At 38.2% G+C, this 25813-nt stretch overlaps 5 protein-coding genes across 27 annotated transcripts in view; all 5 read right to left on the bottom strand.

Moving 5' to 3' along the window:
• Positions 1–84: 84 nt before the first annotated feature.
• On the bottom strand, positions 85–9575 carry vps51 (VPS51 subunit of GARP complex). 2 transcript variants are annotated; one of them, XM_077242589.1, is made up of 12 exons: positions 9515–9575; positions 9230–9429; positions 8892–9021; positions 8017–8163; positions 7631–7850; positions 4418–5339; positions 2130–2345; positions 1970–2053; positions 1738–1872; positions 1518–1639; positions 928–1015; positions 85–814 (listed from the first exon to the last, which is right to left on the bottom strand). In XM_077242589.1, exons 2-12 carry the CDS (start codon positions 9404–9406, stop codon positions 554–556), a joined length of 2502 nt encoding a protein of 833 aa, XP_077098704.1. In that variant the 5' UTR covers positions 9407–9429; positions 9515–9575; the 3' UTR covers positions 85–553. The 2 variants fall into 2 exon arrangements, with proteins under 2 accessions (XP_077098704.1, XP_077098703.1); XM_077242588.1 differs by having other exon boundaries at positions 9230–9575.
• Positions 9576–9884: 309 nt separating this feature from the next.
• On the bottom strand, positions 9885–16531 carry frmd8 (FERM domain containing 8). Of its 2 annotated transcripts, none has more exons than XM_077242592.1 (10): positions 16325–16531; positions 15798–15885; positions 15536–15703; positions 14415–14516; positions 14264–14322; positions 13218–13384; positions 12874–13095; positions 12523–12796; positions 12077–12299; positions 9885–11960 (listed from the first exon to the last, which is right to left on the bottom strand). In XM_077242592.1, the coding sequence occupies exons 2-10, from the start codon at positions 15883–15885 to the stop codon at positions 11848–11850; spliced, it is 1416 nt and encodes a 471-aa protein (XP_077098707.1). In that variant the 5' UTR covers positions 16325–16531; the 3' UTR covers positions 9885–11847. The 2 variants fall into 2 exon arrangements, with proteins under 2 accessions (XP_077098707.1, XP_077098708.1); XM_077242593.1 differs by having other exon boundaries at positions 15798–15912; positions 16325–16483.
• A 1091-nt stretch (positions 16532–17622) lies between these two features.
• On the bottom strand, positions 17623–19074 carry LOC143749530 (uncharacterized). The gene is made up of 2 exons (XM_077241994.1): positions 18807–19074; positions 17623–18577 (listed from the first exon to the last, which is right to left on the bottom strand). Exons 1-2 carry the CDS (start codon positions 18868–18870, stop codon positions 17868–17870), a joined length of 774 nt encoding a protein of 257 aa, XP_077098109.1. The 5' UTR covers positions 18871–19074; the 3' UTR covers positions 17623–17867.
• Positions 19075–19624: 550 nt separating this feature from the next.
• On the bottom strand, positions 19625–21917 carry rab1bb (RAB1B, member RAS oncogene family b). Its single transcript, XM_077242615.1, has 6 exons — positions 21676–21917; positions 21283–21355; positions 21104–21199; positions 20923–21018; positions 20650–20781; positions 19625–20298 (listed from the first exon to the last, which is right to left on the bottom strand). The coding sequence occupies exons 1-6, from the start codon at positions 21687–21689 to the stop codon at positions 20104–20106; spliced, it is 606 nt and encodes a 201-aa protein (XP_077098730.1). The 5' UTR covers positions 21690–21917; the 3' UTR covers positions 19625–20103.
• A 505-nt stretch (positions 21918–22422) lies between these two features.
• The window catches only part of ehbp1l1b (EH domain binding protein 1-like 1b), a 36625-nt gene continuing 33234 nt past the window's right edge, over positions 22423–25813 (bottom strand). For all 21 annotated transcript variants that reach the window (XM_077242610.1, XM_077242609.1, XM_077242608.1 and 18 more), the window contains 2 exons: positions 24026–24140; positions 22423–23549 (listed from right to left, as the gene is read on the bottom strand). In XM_077242610.1, coding sequence (XP_077098725.1) covers positions 23462–23549; positions 24026–24140 — 203 coding nt within the window. In that variant the 3' untranslated portion in view covers positions 22423–23461. The remainder of the gene's footprint in view (positions 23550–24025; positions 24141–25813) is intronic.

The raw sequence follows: 25813 nt of genomic DNA on the forward strand, positions 1-25813 counted from the left end.
AACGTTTGCTCTCTGGCTTCATCTTATTACAGTGTATATATAACAGCAGTTTCTCCTCCCAAGACACGGTTAGAAGCAAAGTTATTTTTGTGCTTTACGTTTATTAAATACATACCATCCAGTTATGCAGATTGAACAGCCTTCAAAGACAATACAGTAATCAACAATAAAATAAAAATTCCAAACATACTGATTTGTTTTATAAACAAATCATCTTACCCTTAATATATAGTGATTTTAGTTAAATAAATGGCTTTATTTACTTTAACTGTCGAGTTGTGTTCATTTTGTGACTCTGAAAAAAGATCTTCATAATTGACTTTTTAGCACCTAATGTTCACACATCCAAAGCTTGAATCAAATGACGCCCTGAAAAAGTGCAATCTCAATCCAGATGTAATAGGGTTCAATTGGAGGTCACAGACTTTATATTCAGTGTTCAAGCGACCAGATACAAGAAAACTTCAAATATAAGTATTAATATTGTCCACCAATTGAGTTCAGTTTCACCTATGTGCAAACTAGACTGCAGATTTAAGGAAAAATACCCACTCTACCCCCTCTCACAGATGACCTCAATGACACTTTGCTCCATTGGAGAAGGGTCTAAGCAACGATGGGCGGCACTACCCACAATCTCATCCAACAGGAAGTGCACCAAGTTCTCATCAGACACAAACCGCCATAGGTACATCTGTAAGTAGTGGCAGTCCACCTGGATCTGCTGCAGTCCGTATCTCCCAAACGTACGGAGACGGACACATTCAAGGAATGTCTTCAGACTTATCTTAATGATGCCAGTTAGCACTGAGACCTAGGAAAGAAAACTGATTATACAGACTGAAAACACTCAAATATGAAAATCTGCACTGGTCAGTTAGATAAATTACAGTAACAGTAGTTAGCGAATAGTGTTTTGTTTTCTACCTTGTTGAACTCCACTGGGCTAAAAATATCGATCCTCTCAGAAAATAATTTGTGAATGTTACTGAGCAAGTTTGTGTCCATTGGAGCACTGGAACAAAAAACAAAACAAAACATAAACAATATCCTGTACCAATGTGAGACTATATATTCCATTATACCTTTACAGAACTCAGGCATGTGATCATCTAAAGACTAAAAAGAAGGGGAAGGCCCCCCCCCCCCCAATATGACCATACAATAATAATAATATTCAAAATATTAAATTATATAATATAAATATTTTTCAAACTGTGCAAATTAAACAATCATTCCAATAATACTGCAATAATATAATGCTATAATAATGTAAGTATTATTGCAATAATACAGTAAAATAAGAAACATGAATTTAATAATAAATAATAATAAGTAAACGAACAATATTAATATTCATGGCTGTCTTAATTTCTTTTTTAAAACGTTAAAACATAGGGCTTATATTTTACCGGAAAAATGCAGGGAGGCCCTAAAGCTTCTATTTGTTTGACAACAGATTTATAAAAGCTTTTTATTACAAAATAACTAGTAAAATGAGTGCAGTGATTGTGCACCTGGGTGTGTAGCTTGGTGCGTAGCGGATCTGCTGTCTTGAGCTGCTGTACACAGAGAATGTGCGTTTGCTGGAGTCACTGCTGTGCGCTTTCCTTACTCCTTCTTCGTAAAGCAGTCCTACCTAGACATATGCAGGAAAGAGAATCATTACAATTGGCTTATGCAAATGATTAAGATTTTTTTGTATATGACATTTGGAACAAATGTTCAATGCATCACCTGTACATCAATAGAGGTAGTATCTTCCACCACCCTCTTCATTACAGCTCGAACATTTCTAGGTTCAATGGTGTTCACCCAGTCTCTTGTTTCCACGCTCTTCCTCAGCATTTGACTAATGATTAACCCCTGAACCTGTATCGAAACAAAACCAGCTCAACAAATGTTGTCCAGCAACAATCCTAGACCAAAATAAATGACTCAGGACAGCTAAATATTTTCTATTAATTACCTTAACATAGTGGTTCAGTAATTTCTGAGCTGCTTCTCTGGCCTCTGCACAAAGCGCTGTAACAGGAGTGACTGGAGTGTGGTGCTGTTTAGAGAGGAAAGTCAGCATGAGTAGTGTATTCAGAGATTGTTTTTATCAGAATATAATGGATATGGAATACCTGTACAAGAAACTGTTCATCTGTGAGTGTGAGAATGTAGGAGATGGTGGAGGTCTCGTAATCCAGACAGAGACGAGAGAGCAACAGAAGAAGGGCAGGAGGAGTGGATCCTCCTCTGTCACCTGCGCTCTCACAGTACTGACGAGACGACTGGCAGATAAACTTAATAAAGCTCACCACCAGACCCTCACGCACACCCTGACTGCAAAACTCACCCTGAGAGAAACATACGAGACAGGTATTAGACAAACCACATGGGAACAGTAATACTTTTAAAAAGGGTTACTTCACCCAAAAAAGTCATCATTTACTCGCCCTCGTGTCATTCCAAACCTGTAAGCATTTCGTTCATCTTAAAACATGAACAGAAGCTCAACCGAACCTGCTTGACGCGCGAGAACAAACCTCATTGGTTCTTGCTGAAGCTCAAACGTGCAGCGTAACACAACAATGAACCTCATTGGTTCTTGCACATCAAACGAACATGGTTAAGCTTCCGTTTACCACAACTGATGTGCGAGTTGATAAATGTTTATTTGTGAATAAAAACCTAAATTAAATCTGTTCATCATATAAAGCGTGTCTCATCAGAAAATTTGGACTAAACTGCTCAATTCATATGGATTAGTTTTAAGATCTCTGTATGTACTTTTTGAAGCGTCAAAGTGGTAGTTGCGTAACTGTCAACAGAGGAACGTAAATCTCTCAGATGTTATTAAAAATATCCTAATTTGCCTTCCGAAGATGAATGAAAGTCTTGCAGGTTTGGAACGACACGAGGGTGAGTAAATTATGACAGAATTTTAATTTTTGGGTGAACTATCCCTTTAACCCTCTGGTGGTCTTCAGCTATTTTAGACCGTAAAATTTATGTTTTGACTTTGGATTGGAATAGTATAAAACTTGATGACTTTTGTCACACTTGTTATATGAACATGAAAAATTGTAGGCATGATTAGAAAAGCCTAAATGATCTTTAAAGTAACACCAGGTAACTTTTGCTCTCGGGGTCCCCCTACAGTTGGGAAACAGTATTGTCCTCTACTACTGTCGTAAACTCTGTCATCATGCATTTGTTGACAAACATGATAGCCCTGAACACTGTAGGATGAGGTCACATGCAGGTGTTCTGCTTGCGTCGCGTGTGAAATGTCTTCATCCCAGGTACAGTGGCATATATTTCAGCATCTCATATGAATATAATTTCATGGGTTTTATCTTTTTTCTGCAATGTTTGAGTGGTAGATAATAACCATATATCGGTAATATTATAATATCAAGCTACCATAAATAAATCTGCAAATTTTACAAATCGATTTGCATTTTAGCTTGAGGCAAGACAAATAATCATTACCTGATTCATGAAGATAAACGGAGGATAAGATAGCGTCCGTAACATAGTCAGGCAGACAAAAAAACACCCCAGACCACGGGGTGTCATTGGTTGTTGCGTTAAATGTTACCCAGAAACAATAGTGCTATTTTCTGATTGGCTAACAACACCAGACGAACAACACCAGAGAAGACGCGCTTGAATTCATGCCTGTTCCACAGTGAGAGCGGCGCGGCCAGAGTTTTGGGCGCTGCGGCATATTAAATATATTACAAATAGTTTTTCAGCGTGAGAAATACAATGTGTGGCGGGAGAGCGTGACAAAAGACCGAAATGAGTGACTGTCACGCTCAATGCGTGACACTTGACAGCCCTGCGATTTTAAGGAAGTGGGGGTGGTGGTGGAAGTGACGTATATGCCGTAAAGCAGTCGAGTTTTGTAGTTCTCTTTGTTCGCCGGTTACTACCCGAAACCCGAAGTTTAAAAGTACGATTAAAAACGCTACAGACCCCGTCAGGCTATGGCAGACGTGTCATTCAACCTATTGTAAGTCGATGTACCTTCACAGGAGACTTGGAAATATATTATGAAGGTTGAAAAGTTACCTGGTGTTACTTTAAAAAAATAGACACATTTGAACACCATTGTGCTCTTTGAAAATGTCTATATAGTTCTATACAATCATTTAGTGGTAGCAATACCATTGTATTACTGATAATTTTCTTTATTTCTCCTACCAGATGGCACAAATCTACCTTCCATTTATTGAATGTAAAATACATTTAAATTAAACACTGTATAGTACATTGATTTCATAAAAAATGTTTACTCTGTCTTCAGTCTGTTTTGACCGCAGAGGATCAAAAGTGTGACAACTGTGTGAAAGGTTGATACTAAAATGTAAGTATTTTATATACAAGTTTTTAAGTTACATATATACACTTAATTCTTTACCTTGAAATAAGGCTTGTTGGAGAATGTGATGTCCTTTGCTGTGAAGAGATGCACTGATGCTAATACAGACTTTAACTGATTCAGAATAAAGTTTGATAAGGACATCAGCAGTTCTGGCAGACTGGGCGGGGCATCCTTGCTTGTAGTCCCTCCAACGAGAGCCCCACCTCCCGATGCACTGGCCCCACCCACTGATAGACGAGGGGCAGCCAATGCCTGTCTTACATCAGTAAGGCTGTCATGGTAGAAGGTCTGTAAGGCAGACAGGTACTGTTTGATTCTCTCTCTTGCTGCTCGCACCACTATCTCAGTTCCTTGGCTGGGCACTGCTGACCCCGGAAGTAGTTTGGATATGGCCTGTAATCTGCGATGAAAGCGATCCAGAGCTCTCACTAACAGAGAGTTATCTCCCACCCCCTTCTCTTCCTGTATCCTCCGCTCCACTAGAGAGAAATACCTAGCAGCTAGATTGTCGACAAACACATGTAGCTTGCCATTAGCCATCGCTGGGATGTTCTTCGAAGCTAATTCCCCTTCTTGGGGACGGTTGATGAACAATTCTTGATAAGAGGCAATAACCAAACAGAGACTGCTGACAAACTCATTACACCCTCGATCTATGAACTCTAGAATGTCTGTTCCGGCCGTAGGGGAGAGGAATGGATTGAACACAGAGGAACTAGGAGATACGGGATTTGATCCAGGACTTGTTTTTTGGGCCGAGCCTCCACCAGTATCAGTAACCGCAGAGTCTTTAAGCTCCGCAGAGTCTTTAAGCTCCGCCTCCAGTCCCTGGAGATCCGCCTCCAACCGAGACTGGGCGTGGCTGAGGAATTTGTCACAGAGCTCCTCCGCTGGCTCGTCCAGCTGCAGAAGCAGCTCAACACATTCAGAGAGATCTTTAGCACTCGAACCTCCATCCCTGCAAGCAAATATTACCTTTACATTAATAAAGAACATTGACATAGATTTGAGGGGAAGCATGTACTGTAAAAAAAAAAAAAAACTTCATCCCAGTGTTATAAAAGTATTAGGCCACGTCCACACGAAGCCGGTGCGTTCCCTATCCGATCTTTTTTTTTCCTCGTTCTAAAAAAAAATTCCGTAAACACGGCGTCGTCTCAAGAAATATCTGCGTACGCACGAAACACTGAAACCGACTGAAAACGGTGTAGTATACATGCCAGACCAGTACGAGACGATGTAATTCGACTTGCGCATAAACCTTGCACGCTGTATACAATAATATACAGCAATATTAGGCACAGTAGCTTCTTTTCTTTTCTTTTCTTTTTTACCAAGAACTTTATTGAACAATATGAAAAACTATAAATGGTACAAAATAGGGATGAGTCACGATAGTCGATTAGTTAGCAGACGCATAAAGCTTGCCACAAAGAACCGGGAAATAGCCTAACCATTATGAATGTGTCAAATATAGCAAGGATAAATTTTAATTGTTTATTAATAAAGTAGTGTTTTGTGTGACAATGCTGACTCGCCACCTTCGCAGTAGGTGAAGGTGCCTATAGAGATAAATGCACACTTCATATGGATTATTAGAGTTGTCTGTTTCTTTTCGTTTTGAATTGTTTTGTTTAAAAGTAGACATTTCAAGCTTAGCTTTATATTTCTGAGTTTATGTTCATTTATGAGACAAGCTCCAGTTCTTGTGCGATGCAAGTTAAACCGCGTCGGCGCCTTCATGTCCTGATTATAGGCTATTGTCTGCTATATTTCCAGGCAATTTGTTAATGAAACATTGATTAAAATTAAGATACAATTTATACAAAACGAAATTCACTTTAAAGAAAGGCTTTATACAAAACAAAACTTAATGAAGTGGTCAAAATGATGTGTCTCGATATTGCGCATCTTACTCACGCTGTTCACTTTTCATATAGGGCCTAATCAACATATATGAAATGGAAAAAATACCATTAAAACATAAATATGAAGCTAACTTTTCTTTAATGGCTACAACATGTAGGCCTACAGTACAGAGAAATTTGATGTCTGAGCGAACGCCGTGTCACTGGTGAGCATGAGGGGCAGAGGTGCGTTTTTTGAATAATAATCAAATAATTCCCAGCGATCGTCGAATATTATGTTTGCTTGACATGCCCATCTCTACAAAATACGAAAAGTCTTAATCAGACAAAATAAAAGCATCATAGCATAAGAACGAAATATAAATAAATAAAATAAAAATACATTAAAGTAGGCCTAAATAATACATAAATAAATAAAGAAATAAAAGAGGCTCAGTAGCTTCTGAAGCATGTACTCAAGCAAGTAGTCGCAGTTGTTGCTGTTATGGCTACTGATTTAGCGTGTCTGACTATTCGACACGTGGGGTGATGACATCATCGTTTCACAAAATATATGGATTGGCCGTACACACAAAATTGAAAGGGCGTCGTTTTCAGATTTATCCACTTTGGGACCCGGTTTCAAAAAATAGCGGTTTCAGTCTCCTAAAACGCCGGATCCGTGTGGACGAAACGCCAATACGATAAAAAATGTATACGTATACAGCGAAACGCGTCTTCGTGTGGACGGGCCCTTAGTTATATACTATTAATATTTCGAATTAGCTTTTAATTTTATATTTTCAGTTTTTTATTAATAATAATAACAATTTGTTACATTTATATAGCGGTTTTTATTTAATTAGTTTTGTTTTTTATTATTTCTATTTACATTTTTTAACTGTATTTTAAGCTTTATTTCTAATTTTCATTAAACTAATATTATCATTATGAAAATTATGAATATGCTGGTAACACTTTACAATAAGGTCTCATTTGTTAACATTAGTTAACGTGTTTAAGTATTAACAAACGTTAACTTACAATGAGCAATATATCTGCTACATTATTTATTAGTATAATAATTAATATTAATGAGTGATAGTTATGTATATAAATTCTTATTATTAATTAATTTTTAAGTTAAATTCATTCATCTAATATTTATATTTTATTTCAGCTTTATTTCAATTACTGAAAATTATTTATAATAGTTTTATTTACCAATAACAACACTGCTTCCCCAATTTCATATTGGTCATTTTATAATGAATGGTGGAAGCATCTCAACTTTGATTTGGGACCAAATTACTTCTTGCTAAATTATACTAAATATAGCATCTACATTTTTTTCGAAACGAATACAATGTTCGAATGCAATGACATCCGAGAGAGCACAGACCTGAATTTCTGCCGCAGCTGTTGAGCGAGCTGCTCCATAATGGCATGGCAGTCGTCTTGGATGCCCCTGAAAGAGGGCATATGACTATACTGCTGCAGTACACACCGTGCCCTCCGGTGGGCACTCACTGCCTGGGCATAGGCCTGCAACTCCAGACACTTATTAAGCCTTGCTGGCAGCTCAAACAGAAACTGCAGCTTACGGAGAAGAGTGTGAACACCTATACAGAAGGTGAAAGATTCATGACTTGAGCAGAATTCTTTTAGATCCTTTAGATCAATTGTATATGAGAGTATCTAATGTGGTTTGAAAACATAATGGTTGTTATACCAGCAATAAAAGGCTGTAAAATGACCAGTCATGGATCATACATTCATTATTCATACCTGATAGTTTAGTGATCTGTGCATGCTGGCCCTGCAGCGTCCCACTAATGCGGGCACTAAACTCTGTGATAGCGGCCATGTTGGCTGACAAGCAGTCCATTTCATCTTCCATCTTCTTGAAGTCATTCTTCATTTTTCTGATTGTGTCTGAGGAGAGACAAATACACTTTTAACATCATCAGAGAAGGGTTATGAATGATACAATGCTGTGATTAATGTCCAAACAAAACAATCAAAGGAACTAGAAGACCAGTCATGCAGGATAAATGTTATTAAATTCAGCATAATACAAATTGTCTTTTTTCCCTATTGAGATGTACATCCAAGGGAAATCCAAGTGGCTTCTTGAGCAAGAAAAGATGTAGGGCAGGACTTGATTTTGTCAATCAGAAACTGATTGGGTTGTTAAATACACCTTACAGACTATATACAGGTGAACAGATTCACTCAGAAAACCCCTATAAAGAAAACGCTCAATGTGCAATTTAGCACACTGCGTTTATATTATGGGCTCATCTGCTTGCCTGTAGGTGTTTATTGAATTTGTTCTTTTAATATTGCCGTTTTAGTACATTAGTGTACATCCCTATTGGGACATCCAAGTGAAACGGCTTCTCGTACAAGAAAATATATGGGGCGGGACTTTTTGTGACAGGAGATTGTCCCGCCCTCGCGCCACTAAACACGTCATTTCAGAAGATTACGACGGCACATGAATTACAAAATAATAATAATGATTCGAAAAAATAATTAATTTATAAAGCACACTGCAATATTCCATAAAAAACAAGAAATGTCAATTTTGATTTCATGGTGACTTTAACGGTCTGATCAACATTCCATTCCGGTATTTATCATTTCATCCATTTGCTAACCTGTGGCTGAGATGAACTTATTGTAGTTTTCATAAACCAGGGTTTGCATGTCACTGTCCAGAGATCTAATCTGCTTCACCATACAGCTTTCATGATCCATCAGCTCAGCCAGAGAACACTCCTGCCTCAACTGAGACAAACAAGACATTTCAAAGCCAAAGCACAGTACATTTTAACCTTCTATAATAAAATACAGAGCATGTATAGGAGAATAATGTATGTGGCAGATAAACTACAAAGTGACAGCATACTTCCATGCCACATTGCTGACGGATGTGTACACACATCTACATAACAAACAATAAGCACTCACGATTTATCATTATTCATCACAATACCTTATTTAAATAATTCTCTGGATCGAAATGCGGTCCGTTGATATCACATGGACCCAGTGACTCGGCTTGTTCTGCGGCTTTTCCTTCCTCATTCAGGCCGTAGTAGAGCTTCAGCATATTGTGAACCCGTCGACGCTGGGCCGGGTCGGAATCCGGTGGGGTTGTAGTTGAACTCATTTCCACCACAGCTCAACTAAAGCCTAATGTCAGAACGAGTAGGACTTTAATTCATGAATGAATGACAGATGTCAACAAAACATCTGTTGCAAGAGCTCTGGTTGCTACCTGCCAACTCAGTTTGTGTATGGAGCTGCTGCTCTTATCCAAAATGGCACTACTGTAGACTGTATTTCAAAATAGAGGTCCGTGAAGCAAATTTTTATATAATAAAAGCAAAAATTTTGGCCCATTTTAATTTGGACCAAATAATAGTGTTCTTAAATTAATTCAATTAAATTTTAATACAAAATGTCTTTTGAAAATAGAGAAAATTGAAATCTTGCCACTGCTAATATACATAAAAATATGCAATTTTTTTAGCGGATAAATTTATTTTTCTCCTGAAGATATAATTCTGTTAATCACATCTCTTAAGTACAACACCAATATAAAATCCATTATACACAAAGTTATTTTCTGATCAGTATGCCAGAAGTTAGTACCAAGCGGGAATAAAAAGGTTTAATGTTGCATATAAATGGTTTCAGTTAATTTTACAATCACAAATGTTGGTAGAGAAATTTGTGTATAAAAACTTCAAAAACAGCAAAAGTTAGTAAAGATACAATTTCAAGGGACAGATGACAGCAAAACTACAACAACAGATAAAACGTATATGTAAAAAAAGGCACTTTAAATTAGTATTGACAGACTCAATATTTTATAACATAGATGTGACTATCTACAGTACAGTTATTATGTGCATGACAGATGTTCAGATTGAAATTCAAATATTGGATTAGTTTTAGAATGGAAAATATAATATGGTACAGAAGATCTGGGATTAAGCACTTTAGGATTAACATCTTGACGACAATGTGAGCATTTAGCTTACTAAAATGCAGTAAGATTTTCTGATTTCAGTGTGTACTGATCATTTACACCATTCAGCTGGCCGTTTTCTTTTCACAATTCAGCTTGTGATGCAAAAAAAAGTTGTAATTTTACCCACTTTTAAATGTCATCGAGTCCCATGTGTAAGCAGGTAAAAACAATGATTACAGAAACATGCACACCACAAAATCTATTTAAGACAACAGATGTCATGCATGGATAAATACAGAATTGTGTTTGGTAACTGAAGACCTGTAAATGCAAGGCTTGACATTAAGCTTTTACAGGTACCTTGTAAAACAGCAGTACATATTAATACCAAAACAGGATGCCTAATGAACATAAATTCAATCATTTTTGCACAATTCAGGCAACTGGTAAAATCTTGAATTGTTTGATGATGATGCCACAAGGAGAATAACTGGACACTGATGACCAGATGTTACGATCAGATAAACTGATACCTGACAATTAGCATGACATTTTAGTTACCAGATCAAACAACTTCCTTTGACATTTTTAGCAATTCTCCTGAACAAACATTAATGTCAGGCCCTGCATTGCCAATAATTTAGTAAAAAAAAATCAGACACATTTCATTTAGTTAGGTACATTCAAGCTCTGAAAGCCTGGAAATCCAGTACAATGCATAGGGTTTCATACACTGTTTAAAAAGCATTACTAAATAAAAACATCACTGATTGATCATCAAGCAGCTACACAACTGGTGATTTGATGTATTAATTAAAGTTCTCTCGCTTTAAAAATGCAGACCTGGATTGTTTTCAGCAGAGCATTACATTGCACCCCATCCGAAAGGCGTGATTCTTCAGAGCAACAAGGTAGTGAACAACACTCAATATGTTGTTTCATGATTAAACTTTGGTCACCAGTGAAGAAAAAAGAAAAAAGAAAAAATCAATTTGACCTTGTTGCTCAGTAGAAGTCAGCATATGCAAACAAGCCCAATAATAAACAGACAGCCAAAACAACAAACACATTCAGTAGACAAGTAACGCAGAATGTCATAATCTCACTCTATGCCGTCTTTGCAATGCTCTGCCACAGATTGCATCCTTGGTTTAGTGTATAAGAGTGGTTGTCCTATTCTAGAGGCATTGACTGTTCGCTTTGGTGCCGGTCTAGTTTTAGCTGTATTAGTGGCATTGATCAAAGTGCTAAACTGCTGTAGTCTTGATTTACAGCCACTGGGATGTAGTTTGGTTTGATGGTTGCATAGTAGAATCTACATTCAGAACAGTGACCTAAACGGAGCTTTCAGATCGTCACAAAGCCTTACATTTGCACCATAATGTCCATAAATTAGTTTGACAGAAAAGCATAACTGAAGCAAATTTCACATTTGTTTTTTTAACAGCCAACGAAGTTAACTTAAACCTGTGACATAATGCTCAAATCATCTATAAATAGTGGTTTAGCTCTTCGGTCTGTGATCTTGGTCCGATCTGTCCATTCAGGTGGTTTTGTACTGCGTCTCTAAGGATCTCAATGGACAGATGTAGTTTTGGTCACTGGGCAGAAGAGAGCAGTGTTGAAGCCGGGGCTCACCCTTGCTCTAAACTTTCAGTCACCTGAACAGCCGAGTAAGTGGGAGGCTGCGCCTGTCGCGTGAAGAAAGAAGCAGCTCTTTTGGGCTTTAGACGTTTTATCTCCTTGCCTGAAATAAGAGAGGTAAATTAAACAGAGCTTATTTATTGCAGATGATAAAAGTTAATGGGCATAACAAATGAACACTAAGTCCATCTATGCATGGACACAATTTTAGTCCCTCACCGTCATCAACATAGCTGATGGTGTTGAGTGAATGGACTCGACTACAGACCACGCTGCTCTGTCTGCGCAGTTTCCCCTGTCGACGCTCTCGAGTTTTCTCATTGGTTTCCTGACCCGTAGGTTCTTGGGAAGGCGTGACCTCACCATCAGTACCCGCAGCTGCTGACTCACCAACAGAGCGTAACTCCACACAAAACTCAATGAGTCCACTCATAAGTTCGGCCTAGAGAACAAAAAGTATATTGGTAAATAATGCACAAGTATATCATGGAGACCTTTTAATTCATATTCATTTATAAAATTTATAATAATAATAATAATTAATTTTACATTTTAAATTTATTGCACTTTAATATTTTATTGATATAATCCAAAACATTTGAAATACATGCTTGCTTACACTGTCAAATATAACATTATTAGTTATTCATTTATTGTGTGCTCACCTGTTTTGAATAAATTTTTAATAACTTATTGACATGCACGCCAGCCTCCTCTCCATCAAACTCCAGCCAGAGTATATGTGAGTCTCCCTCTGTCTCTGGATAGCTGTGATCCCAGGACAGCTCACTGAACTTGAGACCCAGGAGGACATGCTTCTCTTTCACATCCATGACATACACTCCTTCCAGACTGATGCCCACACTCACGGCCTTACGGCCACCTCTGTGAAGGAGGCCCTGCGCTGGCTTGTCTATCTCACCCATGAAGAAAGCACATCTGCCAATGCAAAAACAATTAAATGTAAGCTTCAGTCACTTCATGTGCGAACAACTTTCCACTTGCGTCATTCGTACCCGTAGTAAGGCAGTGTGTGGCAGCTCTTGAGGTACTGGTGCAGCAAAGCAACAGGCTCCTGGCTGGGTCCGGTGGCAGCAGAGGAGCAGACCGTGCGATACTCCTTTATGAGATTATGCTCCATCTCAGCATTCCGCCCTCCTCTCCCCCTCAGTGTGGACAGAAAACCTCCTCCTCCTAATGCAGCGTGGGCTGGAAGGAATGAGGACAGCTTCTTCTCCCTGGAATACAATTAAGGGGAGATACTGAAATTTATTACAGCAATTCAGGATCAATTTTCAACACAAAATTAGCTGAACACCTTTACATTATCGTCATTTAATCACTGATATGATTTAATCACCTGATTGCCGTTGATAGAGCCTGTTCATCCAGCCCAGTCCCCAGCTCGACAGCACAGGACAACGCTCCTAACGTCAGCCAGTGTTCAGGGTCACATGGGTATCGACCCTCCAAGATATTCATCTTTGCCTCGTCATAAAGCAACCTTAACACTCCTCCATCTTCAATCTGACATTACAAAATAAAAATGTCACACAACATGAAATGAACATCATCTTATAGCAGTGGTTCTCATCCAAGGGGGACTCAAGATGATCAATCTAATAATGAATATTTTTATTAATTAATAAAAAAATTATTTAACCCCATCAATATCTATTGTTTTTATTGAAGAACATACAGTTCACAAAACAAATCATGGTTAATTTAATATATCAATACTCCCATTTCTGTTAATAAATACAATTTTGAAAACAAGCAGCTGCAAGATTTTACGTGTCTATGATTGATATGCAACATAAATCTCTTAAGCTCCCTTCATGTTATGATCATTCTAAAGAATAAGCAGTCCATTTCATGACCTTCACAGCCAATGACTCCAGACACAAATGCTGTCCAAGGAATCAAGTCCTAAGTCTTAGATAACATGTATACTGTCTGACATGAGAGACATTTGATGTTGCACATGAGCCTTGGATTTTACGCAAGATCTCTCAGGGGTCATATTGCACAATCTGATAAGCAACAATCATAATAGACAGAGAAAAACGTAAAGTGTGCACTGGGCTTAAAGGGATAGATCACCATAAAAAACACCATATACTCAACCTTATGTCATTCCAAACCTGTATGACACACTAACTTCTGTTAAACACAAATGAAGATATTTTGATGAATTTCTCAGTACCCATATAATTAAATTTAATGGGGTGCAATATCGTTTTGGACCCCACTGACTTTCAGTGTGTGGATAAAACAGGTGATTCATTCTTTTTTCAGTTTCTGCATACACTAAATAAAGTCATACAAATTTTGGAACAACATAATCTTAATTTTTGGGTGAACTATCTCTTTAAAGACACAAACATCTGAAAACATGTTCATTACCTGAAGTTCTTTTGACCTGGGACAAAAAACATTTCTTTTGTACATCAGAACTGGCTCATCTGAAAAACACAGAGATGTGTTTTTGTTAGACACTTAAACTTTCAGGTGAAGTGAAGTATGCAAAAGCAAACACACACAAAAAAACACACACCTTGAGAAATGTCTTCTGCAGGGGCCTCAGTAAAGCGGTACAGCAGGTCCTGCCACTGACGACACAACTTGTAGGGAAGATGTTTCGGCTTCAACTGCAGGTCTGTTCAAACACAGCAGAATGAGGCAAAAGGCGGGAATCAACAAGAAGGACCTCAGAAAAAAAATATTATTATCAAAACACGTCTGATATTTTGAGCCAATTTTTGAACACATAGTTTGTGTTGTTACTTGAAAGTTGAAGGTGCAGTAAGCGGTTTCTGAGAAACGCCGTTGATATTTAAAATCACCAAAACATGCCCCTAAACAAATGGATCACATCCCTAGCTTGATGGCTCCGCCCCCAAATTCACGAACACACTATGCAGCACAGCCCCCCCATGAGTGTGTACGCCCATCTTGGCTGCTCAGTCCAATCCACTTTCAACAGCGTTTCTCAGAAATCACCTACACCACCTTTACGGCTCGTTCACACCAAGAACGATAACTGTAAAGATTACAATAACTATGTTAGCATCCATGCCAATCCACAATATTGTTCTGTTTATTATGTTACGCTGCAGTTTTGCATGCTCAAGCTCTTTAAAGCCGGGTTGATTCTGATTGGCTGTCAAGGATTTTATCATTCATCAGCAGGAAAAAAAATTCTGAGAGTGATTCAACTGATATTGTTCCTCTTTGTCATTATCGTTATAGTTATGGTGTGGTCAATATTCTCATAGAAATAGAACAATAATTACAAATTTATCGTTGTCGTCCTGGGTGTGAACAGGCCTTAGTGTATGATGCCCAGTTTTTCCTCTGTAGCCATTACAAGTTGTATGATGCCTAGTATTTTTAAAATCTTTTGTGTTGTGTGGTGTTTTCCAGCCTTTAATAGATAATAAGTAAAATTATGCCTTTGTTTAAAGAGACATCAAATAATTCATAAATGCCAGTTGGTGGCATTAACACCCAGAGGACTTCCTGATGTCCCCTCCCAACCCTTCACTTGCAAATCAGCCATAGAGGCTATAAATGCCATCATTGTGTCTCGCTTTTCTTCATAGCCTAAATACGAATAGGTCATACGTTTTTGAATCAGTCTGACATCTGGCCCGGGCACAAAAGAGCATTAATTACCAAGCAAAGGAGAGCAGAACCAGAAAGCAAACACATCTACGGCAGAGTTGGGAATGTTGAGAGCCTCCCGGACATTACGGCCGAGCTCCTGTGCATTCATGCAGCCGAGACCCTCCAAAGTCAAGTGCACTGCACTGTCGCTCGCCAAGTACACCAACAAATCCTGAGCTGGAGAAACACACGAGTGACACTGATCATTTCAGGTGAACAATGATCAGATCCAGAGAGGAACCAAAGAAACATTAAGGAACAGAGAACAAACCTCTGGTGACTGAGGAAGCCACACTTCCTCGCTGGGACTGAGAGTCCTCTGATGGCTCAGGGAGGAAGTCGCCATCATCTCTCTCCATCTCCAGAAACAAATAAAAGTAACGTTACTGAATTGGAAACACAAGACGTTGTTATATAAGAAACTTCTGCTACTTGTTGTTGGCATATTCTTAACAAACCAAGGAAAAACCAAGTCATAATTTCAGATAGTAGTTTTCATAGCAAAATCATTAGTCATAAGCATGGACTAGTTTAAGTAATTATTAAAGGCTGGCTAACCCAGCAACTTTTAAATTCCTGAAGTATTCTTTGAATATTTTACAGTTAGTTTTAGCTCAGTTGTACTAAATATCATATGTAATCGATTAAAATACAAGAATTTTTTTTTTTTTAAAGTAGAGAAATTAAATAAAAGAAAACATAGCTGACGTCCCTATTCTGAACAGCTAACGTTAGCTAGCTAACGTTACTCCAGTAGCAGCTAACTGCCTGGCAACCAAACTACAAACAGCAACATACCGAGACACTGTCCTTCGTTTCAGAGGCTTCTTTCTCGATCAAAACACACAGAAATCATCGATATTTGAATGGATTAAGTTACATAAAAGAGCTGAAAGTGTGACGGCAGCAGAAGCGCATCTGGATAATGTTCTCAAAACAGCGCCCACCAGTGAAATCAACAAAAACCTAGAACAAGCTTCATGACTGAATAAGCGCCGTACTACTAATAGCCGACAGGGGGCGCACCACCACATTCTATATAGATCAGTGCGCAGCACCAAGGTGAACAAATAGCCTATTTAGTAAATGTATCCTGAAAAATATATAATTTTATAAACTTTATAAACTTTTATTATTAATTTTTTTTTAATTTAATAAATATAAAAAATAAAAATATCTTGCACATAAAATAACTGGACATAGATGTTTAAAATCCTATGCTAAATTATGGAGCAGAATAAATGTATGGTCATACATTCATATAACTATGTAAAATAAAATATTTAGTTAGAGCGGGACTTAGCCTATTTCCCATTATTAAGTAATGACTGCACCGTCTTTGTACATCTGAAGTCTTTATTTGGCTTCATACTATTACTAGCAGAATCTCATCTCCTCTCTAGGTTTTAATAATTTCTGTGCAGCGCCAAAGCGGTCCACGTGATTTCATCATTGGCATGAGTTAGTGTCATCTGCTGCTGTTTTGAACTGCCTAAACTAGATAATAAAGATATTTTTGAGGATAGTTTTAATAGCCATTGCATTCATTTCATATTCCATATACATATACATTCATACGAATCTACTACGAATATATATATATATATATATATATATATAAAACATCAGTTTCACATTGATCTACCCATATTGAAATGTGTGAACTCAACGCTAATCTTGGACTGTGATCTGGGGCTTTATTACAGAAACTTTCTATATATATTCTTGATTTAAGATGGGAAAAAGTGATATTTCCTAAATGAAATGACCAGTTTCTAAACAGATATTTAGGATTAGTTAGGATGTTTCTGTACAGCCCCTGTAGAATATGTTCCAGAAAGCCTGCAGGTAGTTCACCAAAAAATTTAAATTCTGTCATCATTTATTCACCCTCAAGTTTTTCCAAACCTGTATAAATATCTTTCTTTTGCTGAACACAAGAAGATATTTTGAACAAAGAAGATATTATGTACAAAGAAGATATTTTGAAGAATGGGTAACAACAATTGATGGACCCACTGACTTTCATAGTATGGGGGTAAAAACATGAATATTATCACCTTCTTGGAAGAACAAATGTAACTGCAAAACATGAATAGATTAGTTAAAGTCAGTATTTTTTATTTAAGAGTGCAATACAGTCCAATGCATAATTAATTAGCACTTAAGACTGGCGCAAAAATAAACAACAAAAAACATTCCTCTAGAAAATGATGGTGTTTCACGCCAATGTTTGAATGAATTCTTTGACCTCCCCAATTTACTTTTTTTGTAAAAAAAACGACCCTCTGAAATGAAATTCTCTCTTTAAACCGGCATTTTGCATTATTTTTGCATCATTTTATCTCTGTGGCAACTTTGGGCAATGCTTTTTCATATGATTCAGTAGAGCACTTGACTGGCAGAAGGCCCTCCCACATGAAGGGCAGATGTATGGCTTCACTCCTGTATGTATTCTCTCATGTTTTTTCATAGATCCTAAATGCGAGAAACTCTTTCCACAGTGTGAGCACTTATGCGGTTTCTCTCCAGTGTGAAGTTTTTGGTGGTTTTTCAAGTGACTGGCTAAATTAAAGGCTCTCCCACATTCAAAGCACACATGAGCCCTCATATTGACATGCAATTTCTGGTGCTCTTTAAAATGGTCCATGCGTGAATAACTCTGTCCACAAACGGAGCACAAGTAAGGCTTATCATTTGTATGGATTCTCATGTGTCTTTTCAAGTGTGCTGTAAACATAAATTGTTTGCCACACTGATCACAGTCGAACGCTCTTACTCCAGAGTGGGAGAGCTGGTGATCTCTGAGATTCCTTGGATCTGTGAAACTCTTGCCACACAGATGACAATCGAAAGGCTTCTCTCCAGTGTGAATCCTTGTGTGAATCTTAAGGTTTCCTTTTTGTGTGAAGCTCTTTCCACACAGAGGGCAGGGGATCTTTTTTTTGGCTCCTGCTTTGTTTTCAGTCTGTGAGAAACTGGAAGATTTTTGTCCTGTTATCAAATCATTCTTCTCCACTTTGCTCAGTTCTTCTTTGGTTTCAACCAGGTCTAAAATAAGCACATCATTAAATTATCAATTGTCAAAAAATCATTGCTTTTATGATATCTCTGCCATTCTCATGTTAATAAATCAACGTCCATAAACTGTTTTCACCCTTTTATTTAACTGTTTAATGGATTTATTATTTATCACACCAGTCTGCTTATTTTAAGATGACCACCAGATCAGATTAACTGATTTTGATTTCTTAATGTCAAGAAAATCAAGAATACCAACCTTGTTCTTCATTATCTTTAGTCCTTTTGCGTGGTCCGGAATCACTTGTGCACACACTTTCCATTCTTTAACGTATACAATTGTCTCTGCTGATTTGTTTTGAGGTAGAATCGTGGTACTGATCAATGTATTTATTACTGAATGGTTGTGGGAGTGTCTTGAATCTGTGAATTGAGACCGCAAGGTGTGAATGGACGATATTTGTGAGTTTTTGTGTAAATCGATCTTTAGACCATTCTTACGTATCACAATCGATTCAACGCGAGCATTTAAGAGAATGGATGTTTGCAGGCCAATAGGAATGATCCTAAATGTGTTTTTGGGGCGGGGAGTATTTTTATTCAAAACAGCAGTTTCAGTTTAGGCTACTTTAAAATGTAAAATGTCAACTAATTTTAAATGTTTAAAAAGTAGTTATATCGAATACCGTTTTGACTAAATAATAATTACAAAACCACTTCATTTACTCACGGTCATTTTGTACACAACCTGAATAAATTATTCTGTAGAACCCAAAACCTGATATTTAGATCCCCTCCCCCCATACAATGAGTGTCGTTTTTGGGACTTGAGATGAAAACAGTTTTTTACAAAAAATTGTTTTGCGTTCGACAAAAGAATGACATAGCATACCATTTTGGAGCGACATTAAAGTGACATCAATTATGACTTTCATTTTGAAGGTAAGATCCCTTTATATAAGATAATTAAAATAGTCACAGCCACAGGCGGGCGGACACACACACACACACACACACACACACACACACACACACACACACACACACACACGGACACTTAATAAAAGGAGAAACTAATTAATACACACAAAACAACATAGTTTAGTTTATTATTACAGAACCACAGTAAAACTCCACGTGATAATGCTAGAGAGTCACTGCTTTACCATGCTGATGTACAATGACCACTCAACCACTTTATCTTCTTCAAAACATGAACAAGAAAAGGCACCACTTCAGAGTTGCGAATCCCAGTTCATAGGTTATTAATATTCACACGATTGGATCAATTAATTGGATCAACTATTAACACAGTGATCTGGACATTTTTCACCTTCATTTGAATCAGAGTGTGTCTGTGTTTTAATCTTATTTTCAAACACAACGAAAAAGTGGGAAGAGGCATGAATGTTTCTTTGTTAAACAACAGTAATGATTTCTGACTTTATTGAGCACCATGTAGGAGAAAGTCTGTCATTAATATCCAAATGGGTCATCTCTACACAATACTCATCAGTGTCCAGTCATGCTCATCACTCTCCCTGAGAAAATATGCTCTAGCAGCATCCGCCGCCAGACTGTTTCACCGGGGTGCTTTCGATTTTAAGATCAGGTTTCTCGGAACCCCCTGAAGTCCCTGGTCTCATGCGCTTCTTTATTTCCTCCGCCATGGTCATGAAGGCCTGCTCCACGTTCGTGGCATTTTTGGCACTCGTCTCAAGGAAAGGGATCCCAAGAGAGTCAGCAAACTCCTGTAGAGAATTTTTTTTTTCAGAAAAGTTAATATAAAAAGGCCTGGTTTCACAGAAAGGGCTTAGATTAAGCCAGGATTAGGCCATAGTGCAATTAGGACATTTAAATAGCTTTTATTAACATGCATTAGAAAAAAAACATTACTGGTGTACAAAACAATGGCACTGGCATATTTTAAGATATGTCATTGCAAGTTGCTTTCAGTTGAAACAGCTCAAACATGCATTTTAGTTTGGAACTAGGCTGAAGCCTTGTCTGTGAAACCGGGGAATGAGTTTGGCATAGAAATGACAGATTTCACGTTTAACTAGTTTAAAGAGAAAGTTCATTATACTGCCCTACCAACCAACCTTAGCTGTAGTGTAGTCCACAACTTTTTTTGTAGTGAGGTCACACTTATTTCCTACAAGTAGTTTGTTGACATTTTCACTCGCATAGCGATCGATTTCCTTCAGCCACTGTTTCACGTTGTTGTAGGATTCCTGAAAAGGCACCAGCATAAATTTTTCGAAAAAGGTTTGTCATTTAGATTACATTTCAGTTCAGCTATAAATCTTTAAGCAAGCAATAGCCATAAATGTTTCAAGTATGGATGTGCATTTTTAGAAAGGGGCCTCACAAACCTGATCCGTAACATCATACACAACAATGATCCCGTGAGCTCCTCTGTAGTAGCTGGATGTAATCGTGCGGAATCTCTCCTGTCCAGCGGTGTCCCACTGTAAACATGGACGGGACTCCATTTATCTGTGGTTTCACATTAAATTACACACTTAATTTGAATTTTAAAGCCTACAAACTCACTATCTGCAATTTAATAGTTTTTCCATCCAACTCAATAGTTCTGATCTTGAAATCCACTCCGATCGTGCTGATGAAACTCTCTGTGTAGGTGTCGTCCTGAAAAAGAAGAGTCAAGAACACAAGATCAGATATCGTTCATATCTAAAAATATCCAAAAATGCTGTTAAGAAAACACTTACCGCAAAACGCAAGAGAATGCAGGATTTTCCAACTCCAGAATCTCCAATCAGAAGAAGCTTGAATAAGTAGTCACTGGAGAAATATGCAAAGATAAATATAGTTTCATTTCATTACAGTTTGTATACGTATATATATATATTGATCAAACAGGGCTATATAGTCCTGTTTGATGATACCTATCACTTTTATTTACAGAGCAAATAACGTTATGTTGCAGTCTGACAATTGTTGTGTCACTCGTATCACAGTTCATTCATTCAATTTATTATTGTTATTTTTTATAGAAATTGATCAACAACTGCAAAGGAAATTTGATTGACCCGTCAACGAAAGGTTTAAAATATTATTAGGCCATCATAAATGTTCATATATGACAGGGTAAGACGACTTACTATTCAGGGTTCATGATGTGACAGCAAAGGGATTGTTATTGTTTGTCCAGCTGGTAGAAGCGCTGTGGGTCGCTTACTGTTCACCGGCTGACCGCAGACTCTGAGCCAGTATTTAGCCTGGAATAGTAGCAACAAAAAGATTATCTTTGAGTTTTGATAAGCCTTTGTGCGCCGTTTCCAGAATGCCTTGCAAAATTAACCCAGTCTGACTTTCCGCCACCTCTCTTCTCTCAGGTTTTTACAAGCCGCGCAGGTGCGGCAGTGACGGATGAGGATGCGCCGCTTTTCTTATCCGCTGTCGCCGCCTAGTGGTAGGATCCATCCATTTAAATGTAATGTTGTGTATTTAGCCAGAATTCACATAACAGAAACGTAAAGTTTGCTTGTTCTCTGTGGTTATAAAATATGTTGGTTTTGTAGATCAGCTGATATATACAGTACACGGATCAAACGTCTGTCTCGTGTTGTTTTTGGCCCTAAAAAACAAACCGCCACGATGCTATGTCGTAACTTAGGAGGTTTCCAAACGCGGACTAAGAGGTTTCTGTGTATAGCTGCTTTCTGTGCAAGTCAGAAGATCCCCATTCTCAGGATGTTTTGTGACCCTAACTAAAGATACTCGAGCTGCCAAGGTAAAACGTTGAGTTTGTTTAATTGGTCTTCAAATGGGATTGTTGTAAAAAACAACAACAAACGACGTGTTTTTAAAAAACAAAACAAAAAACAATTGATTTTATACAACACTAATTCAAACATCATTAAACTTTATTGAATAAAACACTCTGAATCGTACAATAGGAATGAACAACATATTTGAATATCAAAATGAGTCAGACAAAATATTTTTTGTATATCTATAAAACCATCCATAAATATTTTTCATTTTGTGTTATCTTTCAAGGTTTAAACTGAAAAATACAGGCTTCGGTATATATAAAAAGCCCCCTTTCAAAAGGTATTAAATATCTAAAGGCACTGCAATGCATTAAAATATTATGAATACATTCATTTGGAGACACATTGTCAGATAAACGATCAGAGAATACAACTTGCAGCTAATACAAGACAACAGCCCAACAGAGACATTTGGCATACAACAACACGCTTAAATAAATAATGTAAAAACAGCAAACTTTGGCGCAATTCTCTTTGCCTGTTCGATACATCTTAAAGACAGTCAAATCATCTTAATCATGTAGAGCAAAGTAAAACATTTTTTACAAGAAACAATAAATTTCCAATAAAACTAAAAGGAGAAAAAAATTCTGCTCGCTGCTGTAGCTTGGAAAAATTCTATTGGTTATTGAGCAGTTTTGTTCTTCAGCAAAAATTAAAAAAATCCTGACAAAGGTCACATGACAGAAGTATCAATAAATATTTTTATTTTGCAATCTACAGCAGTATGAAGGATTTTTCTCTTTACTCCCTTTTATTTCTTGTGTATGCGAAGGGTGTTTGTTTATTGTCCAATAAAACAATAAATACCTTTTCAGATTTAAAGTAATATTGCTTATAATATCAAACTCTTTACCAATGCAACCTGGAAGAACCTTCAAATTATTGTGCAAACTTTCAGGGTATAACTAGTATGATCCACACTGGACAGGTTATACATCCCACTGATGTCACTGAGATCTTGAAGACGTTGTGAGGAAGGGCTTAACGTTGAAGCCAAATGTCTTTGAAAGTTAAAACAAGGCACACTAATGTCCTGTTGTAGTCAAAGTTATCTAGATTGTCTTTTGTGCAGTGAGCCTCAGTTTTCATATGAATTCATATGAAGTCTTTATTGAAGAACACACTTTTCCTTATTGCTGTATTTTCTACGTCTTGCCTCCAGACCTTTCTGCAGTCTTTCATCCTCCTCCAAAGCTCTGCACATACAAAATACATACAGTGCATGTGTAAATTAAAATCACATAACCCATTTATAATTTTCACCATGCCAGTGCACCAAAACACAGTCCCTGCGTCTGGAAATCGTATACTTCCCTATATAGGCCAGTATGAGAAAAACAGTACGCCCGCAGAGTAGTATTAGAAGAACAGTAGGCGAAAAGCCCCCAGATGACCTACTACTTCTGGCGAGATTCTGAAGTTTGCATTCGATGGACACTTTACTATCCCATGAGGCCATGGGAGAGGATTTATGAATGACAGTGAAGCAACGTAACTGACGCTGGAAGGTCACATGATAATGACAACATGGCTGATGTATTACGGCCGGATTACATTCATACTATATTATAGAAAATACTTTTTTGACGCACGCAAAGTAAGTTCAAATTCAAAGGTAGTAACTACTCAGAGAGTACGTGATTTCAGAGGCATAGAGTGTGACTAGACTCACCCTCTCTCTTTTGCATCCATGTCTCTGACCAGCTCGTCCCGCTTGTTGACCAGTGACACCAGCTCCTGCAGCAGTAGATGTTCTCTGTGCTGCTGGGCCTGAGTCTTCTGCCAGTCTGAGTAATGGAATATGAATATGAATGAGTTAGGACATACTGACTACTGAACCTGCAGCCACAAAGGAAATAGGTAAGTTAAGGTTTAACATATTAATAGACCATTTATGGGCCAAGCAGGGGATTATCTTTCCATTTTGTGAGTGTGTGTGTGTGTGTGTTTTAACCCATTAACGGACCCCCCCCTCCCCTTTTTAAAAATAGATGTGAAAAATTAATGGTTGCAGTAGTTCATGAATGCTTTGGAATACAGACCTAAAATTTGTCTTTTTTTAGGAAGACACTCGGCAGATTATTGCAAAAGTGAAAGCAATTAAAAAAAAATGACATTGTAAAAAAAGTTTAAATTGTATACAGTGTATGCACACATATATATATACAGTATATATATATATATGTGTGTGTGTGTGCAAATATACAAACACGCACGCACATACACATACATAATGATATATATATATAAATTGAATATATACACATATTATTTAAATACATATTATCATGAAGCTTCTATAAATAATGTAATGCTTATCTATAATCGTATAGAATTATAATGTCAGCCATTTATTGATTATTAGCCATAACTAATACATTATTATGGTTCCCTTTTGAAAACGTTCACTTTGTATTGCGTAGCTATACGCAGTGGGAAAACTCCTTTTCTCGAGAATATTGAAGCCATTATTTTAAAAAGCAGTGCAGCTGCACAGCGAGCACAGAGCAGAGCGTCTAGCTTGCCATTGGCTGTGCTGCAGCAACTGCACGAACCTATGGTGAGGCGGCTGAGACACGCGAACCATTCGGGTCACTTCACGCCCAGGGCGCATTAGAACCCGCTAGAATGGGCGTGGCTTTATGCCTATATAACGAGCCCCTGCAGCGGAACGAGCGACCTGATCAGTGGACGTGGCACCTTCAACTCGGCGCCGCCTTCCCCTGAATCGCCGTTAACCTGCGGTTATCCAGCAAAGGAGAAGCCTTTATATCCTTTTCTGCTACTTCTGTGTGTTCGCCGTCGCAACACTGTAGAAGCTGAAAGAGCAAAATTTCTACGGCGTTGTTTCAAATGCCGCAATCCGGATGCACTCCATGCAGAGCCTCTCTGACGGACACAGCGAGTGCGCCCCATGCCTGGGCCTCGCCCACGCAGAGACTGCACTCAACAATGGCGGCTGCCCGCTCTCTCCTCGCGAGACCCCCTCACCAGTGCTTTTCAAACGGATCTATTCCCCTCCTCTCAAGCGGCAGGACTCGTTTTGTTTGGCGCATCTGAGGAAGATGGCAATGACAGCCTTTCTCTGGCTGCATCTGAGGGAGTGCTGAGGGCTTGACAGTTGACCCCGCCCCTCAATCACAAGCCAGTGGAGACAGCATTAGAGTGAGAGGGGACGCTGGACTTATTTAAGTTCCTCACGAAAGCTGTCAAAGGCCTCGACATCGAGTGGTCTCTGCCTCAGGAGCCCACCAGAAGCCGTCTCGATGGGTAGTTTCTCCCAGGGCGTCAGCAGACCCCTCGTCAAAGACCAGTACCCTTCTTCCCCGAGGTGCACGACGAGCTGACCAAATCATGGTGCCCCCCTTATTCCTCTCGCTTAAAGACTTCAGCCTTTGCAAGGCTCTGAACTATCAACGGCGCTGAGAAGGGCTACAACACGTTTGTAGAACGATATCTG

Source organism: Siphateles boraxobius, unplaced genomic scaffold (genome assembly GCF_051911475.1).
Source record: "Siphateles boraxobius isolate OS27281-9 unplaced genomic scaffold, OSU_SipBor_1 25, whole genome shotgun sequence".
Lineage (NCBI taxonomy): Eukaryota > Metazoa > Chordata > Actinopteri > Cypriniformes > Leuciscidae > Siphateles > Siphateles boraxobius.

What these genes read in the sequence shown, in the direction of transcription:
- vps51 (XM_077242589.1), bottom strand. Translation starts at nt 9,406, where the DNA reads ATGAGTTCAACTACAACCCCACCGGATTCCGACCCGGCCCAGCGTCGA. An exon ending in TAAGTTCATCTCAGCCACAG is followed by an intron (nt 8,164 to 8,891) that starts GTTAGCAAATGG and finishes GTCTCTCCTCAG; the next exon opens with ACACAATCAGAAAAATGAAG. An exon ending in ACAGATCACTAAACTATCAG is followed by an intron (nt 7,851 to 8,016) that starts GTATGAATAATG and finishes CCTTCTGTATAG; the next exon opens with GTGTTCACACTCTTCTCCGT.
- frmd8 (XM_077242592.1), bottom strand. Translation starts at nt 15,885, where the DNA reads ATGGAGAGAGATGATGGCGACTTCCTCCCTGAGCCATCAGAGGACTCT. An exon ending in GCTCTATCAACGGCAATCAG is followed by an intron (nt 13,096 to 13,217) that starts GTGATTAAATCA and finishes ATTGTATTCCAG; the next exon opens with GGAGAAGAAGCTGTCCTCAT. An exon ending in CATCAGCTATGTTGATGACG is followed by an intron (nt 11,961 to 12,076) that starts GTGAGGGACTAA and finishes CTCTTATTTCAG; the next exon opens with GCAAGGAGATAAAACGTCTA.
- LOC143749530 (XM_077241994.1), bottom strand. Translation starts at nt 18,870, where the DNA reads ATGGAAAGTGTGTGCACAAGTGATTCCGGACCACGCAAAAGGACTAAA. An exon ending in TAAAGATAATGAAGAACAAG is followed by an intron (nt 18,578 to 18,806) that starts GTTGGTATTCTT and finishes TGCTTATTTTAG; the next exon opens with ACCTGGTTGAAACCAAAGAA.
- rab1bb (XM_077242615.1), bottom strand. An exon ending in AAACTATTAAATTGCAGATA is followed by an intron (nt 21,019 to 21,103) that starts GTGAGTTTGTAG and finishes CCATGTTTACAG; the next exon opens with TGGGACACCGCTGGACAGGA. An exon ending in TGGACTACACTACAGCTAAG is followed by an intron (nt 20,299 to 20,649) that starts GTTGGTTGGTAG and finishes AATTCTCTACAG; the next exon opens with GAGTTTGCTGACTCTCTTGG.